The following is a 14,715-nucleotide window of genomic DNA, read 5'->3' as shown; positions in this document are numbered from 1 at the left end:
TGGATTGACAACGGGCTGTTTATTATCAATATAAACATTTGTCAGAAGAGACTAAATGGTTTCAATGGTCATAATCGTACAGAGTAATAACACACAAACAATGCGTACATTCATGTGTAGTATTGTTTACGTATTAAACAATTTAAACCTTTTGACCTACCAGATTCCTCAAGAACTCCCATAACCCTGCTGAGATCACAGTCTACACCCTTTATTGCCCCGGTGACCATGTTCGGTTTAGACTCTACAAGTCTATGTAAGGCCAGAGGGTTTCTATGTAAGGCCAGATGTTTCTCCAACAGCTTTAAACGTGATCCAGATATGGTGGCACAAGACAAGAATGTGTACCTTGTATGTTCACAGCCTGACCAAAATGTAATTGGTTCAGACTAACGCTCGTCATGAAGATTATATCGGTAACAGCTGCGCTGTGGTGTCAAAAGTGTAATAAAGCACTTGTAAATAATACAAACAACAAATATGTTGTCACATGATGTACCAAGAAAAAAGGAGTGCTACTGTGTTTCAGACATTAGCTGATTGGAAGAAAGCAAGTGCAACTGGTCATGCATTATAATAATAATAATAGGGTTTTTCCCATTTTTTCTAGCAACAAAACTGAAACCTTTTTTACAAGGATTCATGTCGCTGCATTAACCACAATACCTGCAGTCAAAATGCAAACAAAAAACATACTATGATAATATGATGCATTGTCCTTGAAACTGATTGGTCCACACCAAGGGACGGCTTTCTTTTGAGCCTCGACCCAATTGGTGCTCGACCAGATGACGCCAAAAGGCGTACAGCTCAAAGACAATGCACCATCAAAGTAATGAGGGCTCGGGGTGAGCATCTACATCATTAGACCTCCTTTACCAGTACCAAAATGTAATAATAAGGTTTTTCCCCTTTTTTCTGGCAACAAAACTGAAACCTTTTTACAAGGATTCATGTCTGCATTAAACACAATACCTGCAGTCAAAATGCAAACCAAAAACATACTATGATAATGATGCATTGTCCTTGAAACTGATTGGTCCACACCAAGGGACGGCTTTCTTGGTGTGGACCAATCAGTTTCAAGGACAATGCATATATAATCATAGTATGTTTGTTTTTTTGCATTTTGACTGCAGGTATTGTGGTTAATGCAGACATGAATCCTCGTAAAAAGGTTTCAGTTTTGTTGCCAGAAAAAAGGGGAAAAACCTATTATTATATTTTGGTACTGGCAAAAGAGGTCTAATGATGGTCATGCGTTGTATAAAAACAGAGACGGTGCAGTTTTAATTGATGAAAATGTTTTAAATAATTTTAAACCAGACGCCGTGATACGTCCGTACGTTGTGCCCCCTGCGGTGTTTGGTCTAGCGAATGCAGTGGAAGAGTTGAGGGCCTATGCAGCCAAGTTGAAGCAGTTGCGTGGACAATCCACGAGTGCGATATTTATGGAATTAATTTTTTATACTTTTCGGAAACATACAATGTTGACTGCACTGTGGGTTAATATTTGTGTTAATTTTTTGAGCGTGAATTCTTTTTTTTTGTTGTAAATAACTAAAAAAAATGTCACTCGCTGGCCAAGACGTCTGGCTCTTACACCTTTCTCTTTGTACCGTGCGGACGACTCATGTTAGGACTGCGATTCCACATTCTGCGCGTCGAAGCCCGGAGGAGCAGCTCTGTTGTTCTCCGTGCTCTCCGCAGTCGCCGCGTCCCCCGTCGACGAGCCCTCCGTGCCGTCAGATTTGTCCGAGTCGGCAGGCAGCGACGACAGTGCTTTCTCCAGCGGGCCCCCTTCCTCTGGAGGGGGTTCCGTCGGCCTCTGCGACTCTGGTGCCTGCTGTCCATTGGCTTTTTTTACATCCGATGAATTGTTTGCGTTCTCGTTGAGGGTAGCGTCCACTATCTCCACCACCTCCGGCGCCGTGACTGTACACACAAAGTTCACAAGCTCTTTCTCGGCCAACTCTTGTCCCGGTGCTGCCGCCGATGGCGAGGCGTGGGAGTTCGGAGGGTGTGGAAATTCCACAATCACCTCCTCGGAGGAGGCCTTGCCAATCGCCTTGCTTCCATCCTGCAGCCGAGCCAGACCTTTGTTTTCGTGGCCGTGAGAGGCTTGCTTTGCGACCGCGTGCAAGTCCTGGGGTTTCTCTGCCTGCCCCGGAGCGCCTGCCGGCGTGTGAACGACCCTGGATTCGAACATTATTGATATCTGCAACACATTTGGCTGCAACTTTGGTCCACCACCCTGCTTCATCTCCAGGTGTGGACAGGAGGAGGACTGCGACACGGGCTGGTGTGCGTTGGGTGACAATTCCGATGCGAACGGCTGTTGGCCCACTTGGCTCTCCACGCCCGAGGTCTGGCTCTGTGGCGTCAAGCTCCCCGAAGGCGCGCCCTGGCCTGTTCTGTCAGCTGCCGTGGAGGAGGATGAGGAGCAGGAGGGAGGCTCTGGACCCATCGCGACTCTCAGGAAGTCGGGCAGCACTAGGTCTTCTTTGCGCAGCAGACCGCGCTGGTCATCGGCACGCCGCCGCTGTGCCCGGGACAGCAGCTCCAGCCACTCTGCATACCACGTGGAGTTCGCACACGGAGGACGCACGACCACAGTTCTCAATGCAAACACACACACAAGTGACACGGGTGAGCTAAAATTCTTCATACATGTGGGCTACCTCTTTGTTACTGCGGCTTGCTGTTGAATCATTTGAATGGTTTTGACTTGTGATGATTATTTGAGAGCCTTTGTGTCCAATGGGGAACTCTACCTGATAAGTTTAACACGTATGTTTAACACAATATTATCCACAATAAAGGTTTTTTTGGGTTCGATCACGTAAATATAAATGTGTCGTTAAGCCCGCCACCACCCGACACAGCCAATTAGTAAAGTTTGTCACGTAAACAAAACGTGACAAGTAGTTACCACTTCAGCACACCGGTGTGTTGGAGAGTAAACCCACTGCAACATTTACAATTCGAATACAACAACAACCAGCCTCATTTACCTGATAAACACTTGGTCCATAAAATTCTATGTTGGAGACCAAGGATCCCATTCTCGTCCGCAATAAATAACGACTCTCCCTCGATGATATAAAAAAAAGTTGCCATTTCAGAACATTGTAAATATCCACGAATGAAACCCCACACTTACCATCGCTATCTTTAACTTTTGGCTGTGAAGCTTTCTTGCCCTTGGCAGCAGCGTCCTGCTCTGCGGGTGACTGTCCACTGGTCTGAAAAGCGAGAGTTGACCACCAATTGCAAAGGTCACTTTTCTGTTGTTCGGTCATTGATTTTCATTGGTGCATAAGGAGTGTGGCTATGATAACTATTTAAATTGTATATCCATGCTGGTGGTCAAAGTCACCGTCATCTTCAGCCACTTCGTTGGGCTGCCGTTTGTGGCCAGGTCGCTCTGAAAAAATAACTACATAGCTCAGCTGGGCCTTACCTGGTAAAATAAAAAAAACGTTTAAGTTATTTTATAATTTCAATTTCGAGGTCTGCTCGCCACGAGAGGGCTCAGGAGAGAGTTTGTTTTTCAATCCCTCCGTCAAAGTCAGGCAGACTCCACAGGTTGACTCTGTGGTCCATAGCTTGGGTTGCATTGCCACAATCACACCACTGTGGCCTGAATCTTACATTTTATTTGGCTTATGACATTATAGAACGAGCGGTGTGGGTTATTCTTGCACGCTCTGCACATTGCTACCGTGTACGACGCCGTCGCAGAATGAGTGGGCAAAGCTGATTTTATTTACAAACGGTTACATTGTGAGGATTGTAAAAAAAAAAAACCCTACTTAGCCTCGTACATGTACAGCCCTTTGACAACCCCACTACTCAATAAAGGAATCGCCCTCCCAAGTATAAATCCAAATGTAAAATCCTGCTTAGCTACTTAGATCTGATGAGGTCGGGCACACTGCAAGTGATTAAAACAAATTAGTCACTCACCGATTATTCCGAATTGAATAAGATTAGGGACTTACGTTGGATAATGCAGAGATAACAAGACAACAACAATCACGCATTTGTTTTGTAACGGTTTGCAATGCAATCTTGTCCTCATAAGTGTTTAATTAGCCGTACGGAAACCAGAGTGGCAGGGCTAAACACACACGTAGGCTTTCGCGACCAATATTATTCATAGTAAAGGTTTTTGGGTTAGATCGCGTATGAAGAATGCTTTGACCTTCAATCCAATTCGAAGAAAGTGCTTCCGTTGCTTGGGATTTATCTTATTTGGTAGCCTACAAATGTTTTCCTTGGTCCCAGTATGGTATAAAAATGTCCACCAAAGTTAAGGTCTAGCACAGCGGTGGTAATTCCTTTGCTGTACATTACTCTGTAGAAACACGCGCCGCTATGTAGACGCCACCTTGAAGAAACTGGCGAGCCTACAAGGCTTAGACACTTGAGACAAATCGCGAGGATCGGGCGGTAAGAGCGAATCGCAAGCGCCGAGGCGCTGGCGAGAGCTGGCATTCCCGGTGGATCACCTTCGATGCGAGTCCAGAGGAAGCCGGAGCAGAATTCACCTCACGCAGCTTGAATTTCCCGTCGATGGTTCTTTCTGTGGCATAACGCACACGACATTGATATGAGGAAAGGAAATAAAACAATAGCACCGCCTTCCATCGATAATAAATGTCCGGGGCCAGTGAAAACGTTCTGGTTTACCGAAACGGCGATGTTTTGTCGCGTACGTTAACCGTAGCTCGTTTAAGATAGCGCTCTTCCGATGTGTCCTAAGATTGCACCGTGTATTGTTCGACATTGAGGTCAGACGTTTCACTCCACGTGCTGGGAGCTTCTGCAGGAACTGAATTCCGACTTATCGCGTAACTCCTCGTCATGCACGGGAACAAGTGCCGGTTGTCATCCAATTTAATTTCACCATTTCCGCCTTCCTCGTATCCACGACTTCACAGACGAAGAAGAGGTACACACTGCACTCGGTATCGGACATTACCGGCAAAGCGAATGACCAGAATGCTCGGTTACATTTGTCAATCTCAACATCAGCAGCTGGTAAAGAAGACAAAGATCTGATATAATTGTTGTTTTTTTACCCTTTTATCTGGCAACAAAACTGACACCTTTTTTTACAAGGAGTCATATTTGCATTGACCACAATACCTGCCGTCGAAATGCAAACAAAAAGCATAACTCTGATAATGTATGCACTGTCTCGGGTGTGGACCAATCAATTTCAGGGACAGTGCCACATACATTATCACAGTTATATTTTTTGTTTGCATTTTGACCGCAGGTATTGTGGTCAATGCAAACATGACTCCTTGTAAAAAAAGTAGTCAATTTTGTTGCCAAAGGAGGTTCCAATGGTGTAAGACAAAGATTCTCCGTATCGCCTGAACAGACTGTAGGGGCAAGTGCTGTTAGCGAGTAGCACCTATGAAGGCCTGAACGGCACACGAGGGGGTGGGTGGCCAGCACCATGCCCGGCCGCCTTTGTCTCTCTAGTGGCGATGTTTACTACACACCGCACCAGGTACTCAATCGACGCTGAGTCGACCTAGGGGAGGAGGCCCAGAACAAGTTCAGATAATGGTCACCGGTGTTGGCCGTGAGCGGGAATCGCTCCCCACAACTGGTGAACACGCACATTGTGACAAACACTTTTGAGAGTCTTGTTGGTTTTGAGGGCCCAAGGGCAATCTGCCATCTGTAAGTGGATCACCTGGAGCATCTCCAGTGAGAAAGGTTGAAACCTTGCTCCAGTGGGTCCTCTGGTGCATCTGCGAGCGAGCTTTCAACGTTTCAACTTGCTCAAGTTGGTTTCGTTTAACAAGGTGAGAATTCAAGAGGCGATTTTAAAGAATTACCCGGGTCACGCAAATGAAAGCAAAAACAAATAAAAGCAAATACAGCAATGAAGCAAACAGCAATCGGAGCAAAAACAAAATCTGTCGGAAATATTGCACAATCCTAAGTCGATGTTAAATTATAAATTCCCTGTAACGTCAGTCGGCTAGGGCAGATTATTTTTTATACTGATCACAGTTACAATGAAGTCAGATAAACATTACACAGACAGAGGGCGATGATTGTACCAATATGTAAACAGATTAAAGATATATAGATAAAAAAATGCAAATAAAAAGGCCCGATACCTTTGCTGTGGTTGGCAGCTTCTAGCACCACATGCTTGCCGTCCAGCTGAGACACAGGCACGCTCATGTCCAGCGTATCTGTGTTGCCATGCTTAGAGGGCAGCGGGGACGGTACACGTGGCACGGGGGAAGGGGGACACGTGGGGAACAAAGTACGAACGGGCTTTTGTGAGTTTCATTGAGTACAGGATTCTACGAGGTCGGCTGTTGTTGAACCACGTGCCTGGGCGAGGTAGACTGGCCTGTGCTCTGCGGTGTGAACACGGTGACCAGAGTAACATTCCCAGCCACGGCTAACGGCAACATGACATGTAAACCATTACTATTTAAACGTTTTTTTATTTTACCCACGTCAGGCCCACTGAGCTATACAGCTCTTTTTCAGAAGCGACCTGGCCACAAATGATAGCTCAACGAAGTGGTTTATCACGTGTAAATTTATAGCAGTCAAATACTCTAAAGGCGTGTTTATAAATGTGGAGGGAAAAACCGGAGAACCCCGAGAAAATCCACGCGACCACGGGGAGAGAGAGAGAGAGACACGAACTCCAAATATACAGCGGCAGGCATCAGGGTTGGCATCGAATCCACGACCTCCTGAATACCGGGCGAGATAGTTAACATCTCGCCACTGGGTCCACTTCCACTGACCGGCACTGACCAGTGTGGTGAAGTATCGTTCAAACAAACACCCATTCATCCAGTAAGTGGATTGACTGAGGACTCTACATTATTACTCATCACGAGCAGGGGCGGAGCCAGGGGGGTGACAGGGTAGACAATTGTCACACCCGAAAAAAAATAAAAAATCGAAAATCTGAAACATTCTGCGTATAAGTGTACGACACTCGGTCTGGTGGACTCCGTGCAGCTGCATTGTCAGAGTGTGTCGCCAACCGATGGCGTCTAGTTCAACAGCCTGACTCTCTAATCATTCTTGAAATTAACATTTGTTGAATGTCACCCCGGGCTGAAAATCCTGGCTCCGCCCCTGATCACGAGAATCAACGTGCTACATCACAACAAAATGTGAAATCAGAATTCATACAAATGTGACTACATCTCAAGGCGCTGTATAAAACGCGAGAGACGCGCATCGCTGGACCACGGGGAAGCGGAAGGATTTATTTTTGTTACGGCGAAGGGTGGAAAGTTTGGCAAGTGAGAGGGCGGTGGGGAAGATGGTGATTTTATTTTCTCCCCCAAAACATAAAGAAGACTCCGAAGTGTTGCGCCATACCAGGGCGCTGTCTTCTTACTGTCACCACGCTCACAGGCCGATAGGGGGTAGCCGCGAGAGTGAGCGGGAGGTGGAGTGGTGAACCTGGGGTAACCTCCCCCCCCCCCCGGGTGCCCCGTGACCGGAGGTCGAGACCCCAGACCCCCAAGGGGTGGGGGTTGGGGGCCAACGGTTCATCCCCGACCCTTCCAGATCCTTCTGGAAGGTTCGAGGGAAGGTGTGGCTAGGGGCGGGGTAAGCCCCAACTTGTGTATAAAAGCCGGTCCTCTCAACGGGACCGGCAGTGTTCATCCACTCAAGACCCGAAGACGCCTGAAGACCAGACCAGCACCCTGGGACCCTCAACCGAGGCTCTTGTCAGAGCCGGGTTGCAGCAGACCAGTGGTGGGACCCGTACCCTGGCTAGGTCGGGTCAGTCTAGCCTTCCCTAGCTCCCGTAGCGGAGGACCCGCGAGAGCGTAGCCCGGAGTCTGTAGGGCGCGCTAGAAGGGAGGCTGTACCTCCCTTAGGTTATCGGGTGAAGGGGCCGTACCCCGTAGTGTTACATGGGCCATAACCCTTAGTGTTACGGCTATTTTTACTGTTATCGTTTATCTGAAATAAACGCGTTGCCTCCAAGAGAGAAGTCTCCCTCGAAGTTTATGCCCACAACATATGTACAGGATTGCAACTCGATAAAAAGTCACGAAATCTTCCGATCATCCGCTGACATTGTCAAGGAAAGGGAGACAACCCCAGAAGTGGTGTAAAATCCCTTCCCTTATCCCCGTCCGTGCAGACGAGTGGAATCATGTTTAGGGATAATTACAGAGACAGAAGAGGTGACAGGGGAAATATGTTATAGATTCACAACACACCAGGGAGAGAGATCGATAAGCAAGACATTCACTGCATTCAGAAGCTGTGAGCGACATCGCAGGTATATTCTGATTAAATAGGAGAGAGATGAACTCACATTACATTGCAATACCACAACGTGTGGACCGTGCCATCTAACGGCCTGAAAACACTTTGCAGGGCTGAAACACGTCACTGTTGCCAAGAGAGACGGCTATTCTCGAGTCTGAGTCAATTGAGGAGGCAGAAATAACTTGCCTCGACTATACGTGTGGTGCATAGACAGTGGGATTCCTCTCATTCGCAGTGAGGTGTATGTACGTTGAACGTCTTTCGCACCGTACGTAGCCAACCGTGATAATCGGAGGTGCGGGAGAAGGACAACAAACTAAGCACAAAAAGCAGTTCTAAAGAAATTAGTTTTCAATCTCGATTATTTAAAAGTGCAAAGCTCCAGTGGCTTCCTAATATCGGAAGGAAGAGCGTTCCAGACGGCCGCAGAAGCGCATCTGAAAGCGCGCGAAGCAGTGATCGTCTGTGTGGGAGGCGCAGTATGCGGATCCCGCTATCTCGTTTGGTTTCACGTCGCACCGAGTGCCGCTGTCCGGTACAACACGCGGTGCGACCTGGAAACAGCGCAGAGGCAATGATCCACGCGGTGTGTCAGTTCAGGCCTACAACCTCTCACAGAAGCCGCTAGCCTGTTCACCATCACGCGGAGGTGAACAACAACAACCTTTTGTCGTGGTTTGAGATACCGTGTGTACGTAATGTTGAACTTCTTTCGCACCGTGCGTAGCCAACCGTGCGAATCGGAGGTGAGGAGGGATAACAAACTATACACAAAAAGCACTTCTAAACAAATTAGTTTTAACTCTAGATTTAAAAGTGCATCATACCTTCCAAGCGGCTTCATAATATCAGAAGGAAGAGCGTTCCAGACGGGCCGCGGAAGCGCATCCGAAAGCGCGCGATGCGGCGACCCGTCTTCGTTCGATGGCGGGTCAAAAGCCGCTGCTGCGAGGATGGCCGGAGTTTGCGCGTCAAATGCACTAACCCGAGCGTGGCCTCCCTGCGGCCGGCGCACCGCCGACCACGACGCCGTGCTCACCATGTAGGCCACCATGTCCTTGAGCTTGAGGCCGTACTTGAGGACCACCGAGTGCAGGACGTCCTCCACCGCCTTGTTGGGCTTGGCCTTGACGCCCACCGACTTGGTGATGGGCAGCAGATCAAGCCTGGCGGAGGCACGGAAGCGCGAGGATATTGCTCGTTACGCGTAACGTTTTGACACGTTTCCCAATTTTATTAAAACTGTGCGACTGACGGAGTGTTTTGAGAAGTACAAATGTGAATTGGGAAACTCTCGCAAGAGCGGTGCATAACACCAACGTTCCATCTTAACTAAATTCCTGAAATTGTCTTTCGCGGTGTAATATTTAACATGCATGAAAAGAAAATCAGCTGCCGTATACACTGCAGGGATTTAATTAAATTAGCCATCAAAGCGATAAGGATTTTGATTAATTGGGCGCTTGCTTAAATGCCGTGTGAATTCAAAGTGCTTTCCATCACATCTCAAACATTTCAATACCCTGCTACGGTCTAGCCTAGTGGTCCCCTCCAGCAGGCCCAGACTGGCCATAGATCGCACAGCAAAATCACGCACACACGTCGTCACATCGCAACATCCAGCTGCTAGTACTCCAAAGTTTGTCGTGCAACCCATTTAAAAATTGCCCACAGCCCGAATTTGGGGCCGGTGTGTTTACAAATGCCTGGGCCGATTTTTTTTGTCCCAGTCCGTCACTGCCCTCCAGTAGTGGCAGCTGTCCCTGTGCGGCACACAAGGCATACGCAGTACCGGCTTGCAAATGTGCACGAGTCTTCCAGCAGGGGGGTGGGGGGCGATGTTGCAACGGCGGTGTTTCCGAGTTAAGTTAACTTTAATTTGAACTTCTTTCGCACCCGTACGTAGCCAACTGCTAGTCGGAGGTGCGTGGTGATGGTGGTGGCGATGGCGGTGGCGGTGGTGCCGTGAATGCATCTCCAACCTAAAGAGGATCCTGCGCTCCAGCCGGATTTCCCTGTTTGCGAGCGTCAGGCTCTCTTGTTCCAACACCAGCTGCTGTAAACATAAAGAAGGCAAATTTAAGTTTTAAAATACCAGGGCACATCGTACGTTTCACGATGTCTGACGATTTATCAGAATTGCTTACATCTCTTTATGAAGGGGCACTGCGGTGGCAAGATGTTAACTACCTCGCCTGGTATGGAGGAGGTCGTGGGTTCGATCCCGACCCTGACGCCTGCTGCTGCTGCTGTATATTTGGAGTTTACGTGTCGTGTGCAGTTTTCTCCGGGTCCTCCGGTTTTTTCCCTCCACATTTAGAAACAAGCATTTAGAGTATTTGGCTGCGATACATTTCCACACGATAAGCCACTTTGTTGTGCTTTAATTTGTGTCCAGGTCGCTTTTGGAAAAAAGCTACATAGCTCAGTGAGCCGTATCTCGTAAAAAAAATGTGTTTTATATATAATGCCCAATATAAACACGTATTTTTTTGTCATTTCAATATCTACCTGCCCTATGGATTGTTTCAGTTTGGTTATAAGGAGCTTTTGTAGCCTCAGGTGGCAGTAACACCGCGGACGTGAAAATCCCTTGCTGGCGTCACTGCCGGCAAAAGGGCCTCCACCCACCTGAGTGTATTTTGGTCTACTCTTCGCGATCTGAGCGTGGCTTTTTCACTCCAGCGCTGTCCTCCAGACAGTCTCGTCCCTTCACCTGATGAAGGCCGCTTGTGTTGTGGCCGAAACGTCGTGAGAATATTATTGTGTTATTTTATTTGATCATTTTATTATTTTATTCTCATTGTATGTGACTTTACCGAAAGAACCAAAGAAGATCTTCCACTGCTGGCCAGACGTCTTGGGGGGGAAATGGAAGTACCCACACTTTACCCCACCAAACGCGACCTGCCCGTCGACTGAGTGTGGCGGGATACCCATTTACACTGCCGGGTGGACGAGAGGTGGGAGGAATCAAAATAAAACCTTCCCATTGTTTCAAATTCCACGCCGGGAGATGGAGCGAGCGACCTCTGGCTTGCAAGTCCGGCGTGCCGACCGTCGCCCTCTTGGCCGCTCCATATGGCCAGAGGTCTTTTTGGGGTTAGATCGCGTAACTATACAAACGTGTCGTGAAACCCACCACCACCCGACACAGCCGACTGGTAAGGGTTGTCACGTAAACAGAACGTGGCCAATTCGTCACGAGTACAGCACACCGGTTGTGTGTTGGACAGCCACGCCACAACATTTTGTTCACCGAGCAGTAATAATGAGGCCGCAGAAGGCGTCGCTAGAGAGCACCGCTACGACCGCTGATGATTTCACCACCCACCCAAACCAACGCTGCAGATCCACTCCACTTTCGTCCATTTCCTTGTCACTCGCATTGCAGGTCTGAGCGCATCTTAAGCGCAAACAACAATTTGAGGATGGGCGGCGGCCTTGTAGGTCAATCAACGATTCAGCCGAGGAGACCGAACTTGTTAAGCAACGACGAAACTACGTCGCCAGCCTTCGGTGGACACGTGTCGAGTAACAAAGGTGGGGTTTGAGCTGCTGAACCACCCCCAGTTGGTGTCCTCGTCCGGTTAGCCTGCAAGCTCTTGGTAGTTGCGCGCACGCACTACCCCCATGGCTCTCCACAGCGTTTTCGTTTTTTTTCCAGGCAGTACTGAGAAGCGCTGTTAGGCACCGCTTTCTGACATTTCTCTCCACGTGCCAGAAGCTTCAACAAGAACTGAACGTCCTCACACGCTGAGAGATTCTCCAAGCTCCCCGTGTGCAGAAGTTCACAACACGCGGAGAGAATCACCGAACAATGTGCGGCACAGCCCTCAAAAGGGGCGCCTCAGTGGCTAGGAGATGTTAACTACCTCGCCTGCTATGCAGGAGGTCGTGGGTTCGATCCCGATCCTGACACCTGCTGCTGTATATTTAGAGTTTGTGTCTCTCTCTCTCATCATCACGGTGGCTAGGAGATGTTAACTACCTCGCCTGCTATGCAGGAGGTCGTGGGTTCGATCCCGACCCTGACACCTGCTGCTGTATATTTAGAGTTTTTGTCTCTCTCTCTCTCTGTGGTCACGTGGATTTACCTCCGGGTCCTCTGGTTTTTCCCTCCACATTTAGAATCAACATCGCGCGTTTAAAGTATTTGGCAACTGCTATAAATTTCCACGCGATAAGCCACTTCGTTGAGCTATCATTTGTGGGCAGGTCGCCTCTGAAAAAGAGCTATAAATAGCTGCGTAGACCTTACCTGGTAAAATAAAAAATATACTGTAGTTTAGTGAAGTAAAACACCGGAGGATCTACGCGGCACGACCGCGGGCGGCACGATCGCGGAGGCCCACCCCGGCAGCGTGGCGCACGACGGCCATGCGTTCGAACGGACGCGGTCGGAGTTGAGAAGATGAAGAAGAAAATCTCACAACAACTACATGTAAATGACAAAATAAATAGGCGGACAACACTCTGTTGAGTGAGATGCGGTGAGGGAAAAAAAGTATTTGATCCCCTGCTGATTTTGTACGTTTGCCCACTGACGAAGAAATGATCAGTCTATAATTTTAATGGTAGGTTTATTTGAACAGTGAGAGACAGAATAACAACAAGAAAATCCAGAAAAACGCATGTCAAAAATGTTATAAATTGATTTGCATTTTAATGAGGGAAATAAGTATTTGACCCCTCTGCAAAACATGACTTAGTATTTGGTGACAAAACCCTTGTTGGCAATCACAGAGGTCAGACGTTTCTTGTAGTTGGCCACCAGGTTTGCACACATCTCAGGAGGGATTTTGTCCCACTTCTCTTTGCAGATCTTCTCCAAGTCGTTAAGGTTTCGAGGCTGACGTTTGGCAACTCGAACCTTCAGCTCCCTCCACAGATTTTCTATGGGATTAAGGTCTTGAGACTGGCTAGGCCACTCCAGGACCTTAATGTGCTTCTTCTTGAGCCACTCCTTTGTTGCCTTGGCCGTGTGTTTTGGGTCATTGTCATGCTGGAATACCCATCTACGACCCATTTTCAATGCCCTGGCTGAGGGAAGGAGGTTTTCACCCAAGATTTTACGGTACATGGCCCCATCCATCGTCCCTTTGATGCAGTGAAGTTGTCCTGTCCCATTAGCAGAAAACACCCCCAAAACATGTTTCCACCTCCATGTTTGAAGGTGGGGATGGTGTTCTTGGGGTCATAGGCAGCATTCCTCCTCCTCCAAACACGGCGAGTTGAGTTGATGCCAAAGAGCTCCATTTTGTTCTCATCTGACCACAACACTTTCATCCAGTTGTCCTCTGAATCATTCAGATGTTCATTGACAAACTTCAGACGGGCATGTATATGTGCTTTCTTGAGCAGGGGGACCTTGCGGGCGCTGCTGGATTTCAGTCCTTCACGGCGTAGTGTGTTACCAATTGTTTTCTTGGTGACTATGGTCCCAGCTGCCTTGAGATCATTGACAAGATCCTCCCGTGTAGTTCTGGGCTGATTCCTCACCGTTCTCATGATCATTGCAACTCCATGAGGTGAGATCTTGCATGGAGCCCCAGGCCGAGGGAGATTGACAGTTCTTTTGTGTTTCTTCCATTTGCGAATAATCGCACCAACTGGTGTCACCTTCTCACCAAGCTGCTTGGCAATGGTCTTGTAGCCCATTCCAGCCTTGTGTAGGTCTACAATCTTGTCCCTGGCATCCTTGGAGAGCTCTTTGGTCTTGGCCATGGTGGAGAGTTTGGAATCTGATTGATTGATTGCTTCTGTGGACAGTTGTCTTTTATACAGGTAACAAGCTGCGATTAGGAGCACTCCCTTTAAGAGTGTGCTCCTAATCTCAGCTCGTTACCTGTAAAAAAGACACCTGGGAGCCAGAAATCTTTCTGATTGAGAGGGGGTCAAATACTTATTTCCCTCATTAAAATGCAAATCAATTTATAACATTTTTGACATGCGTTTTTCTGGATTTTGTTGTTATTCTGTCTCTCACTGTTCAAATTAACCATTAAAATTATAGACTGATCATTTCTTTGTCAGTGGGTAAACGTAAAAAAATCAGCAGGGGATCAAATGCTTTTTTCCCTTACTGTATCACAACGAATGCCATCACCGCGGCGACCGAACATCAATCATTGATCTCCTTGTGTAGTTGTTTCTCTGCATCTACGTCAGCCAATACGAAAGAAGAAGTTGACCTTACTCTCACTCAGGTCGCCCTCTTGCGGATCAGATCACCCGCAGGTTACCCAATCACCACCCACTAATGGCAGACTAATGCCAGGAGTCACTCGCACGAAGCTCATGGCCCACCCTACTGGTCTTCGGCAAGTCCACTCAGCTCCACATGCTCCCGTAGCGCGTCAACGCAGAGTCTGCCCTGACCTCCGTTGCTCTCGTAAACTCGCGCCGGGGTGAGTC

The 14,715-nt window shown here is 48.1% G+C and overlaps 1 protein-coding gene across 17 annotated transcripts in view; it reads right to left on the bottom strand.

Annotated features, from left to right (window-relative positions):
- LOC116941200 (regulator of G-protein signaling 14-like) overlaps positions 1–14,715 on the bottom strand; it is a 173,273-nt gene continuing 158,558 nt past the window's right edge. For all 17 annotated transcript variants that reach the window (XM_076066391.1, XM_076066393.1, XM_076066390.1 and 14 more), the window contains 6 exons: positions 10,281–10,354; positions 9,338–9,464; positions 6,150–6,240; positions 4,515–4,588; positions 3,164–3,245; positions 1–2,571 (listed from right to left, as the gene is read on the bottom strand). In XM_076066391.1, coding sequence (XP_075922506.1) covers positions 1,637–2,571; positions 3,164–3,245; positions 4,515–4,588; positions 6,150–6,240; positions 9,338–9,464; positions 10,281–10,354 — 1,383 coding nt within the window. In that variant the 3' untranslated portion in view covers positions 1–1,636. The remainder of the gene's footprint in view (positions 2,572–3,163; positions 3,246–4,514; positions 4,589–6,149; positions 6,241–9,337; positions 9,465–10,280; positions 10,355–14,715) is intronic.

This window comes from Petromyzon marinus, chromosome 11, assembly GCF_048934315.1.
Source record: "Petromyzon marinus isolate PM22_M1 ecotype Great Lakes invasive population chromosome 11, UKy_Petmar_22M1.pri1.0, whole genome shotgun sequence".
Taxonomy (NCBI): domain Eukaryota; kingdom Metazoa; phylum Chordata; class Hyperoartia; order Petromyzontiformes; family Petromyzontidae; genus Petromyzon; species Petromyzon marinus.
The sequence above is the reverse complement of the archived record's forward strand: the minus strand, read 5'-3'. Positions and strand labels throughout refer to the sequence as shown.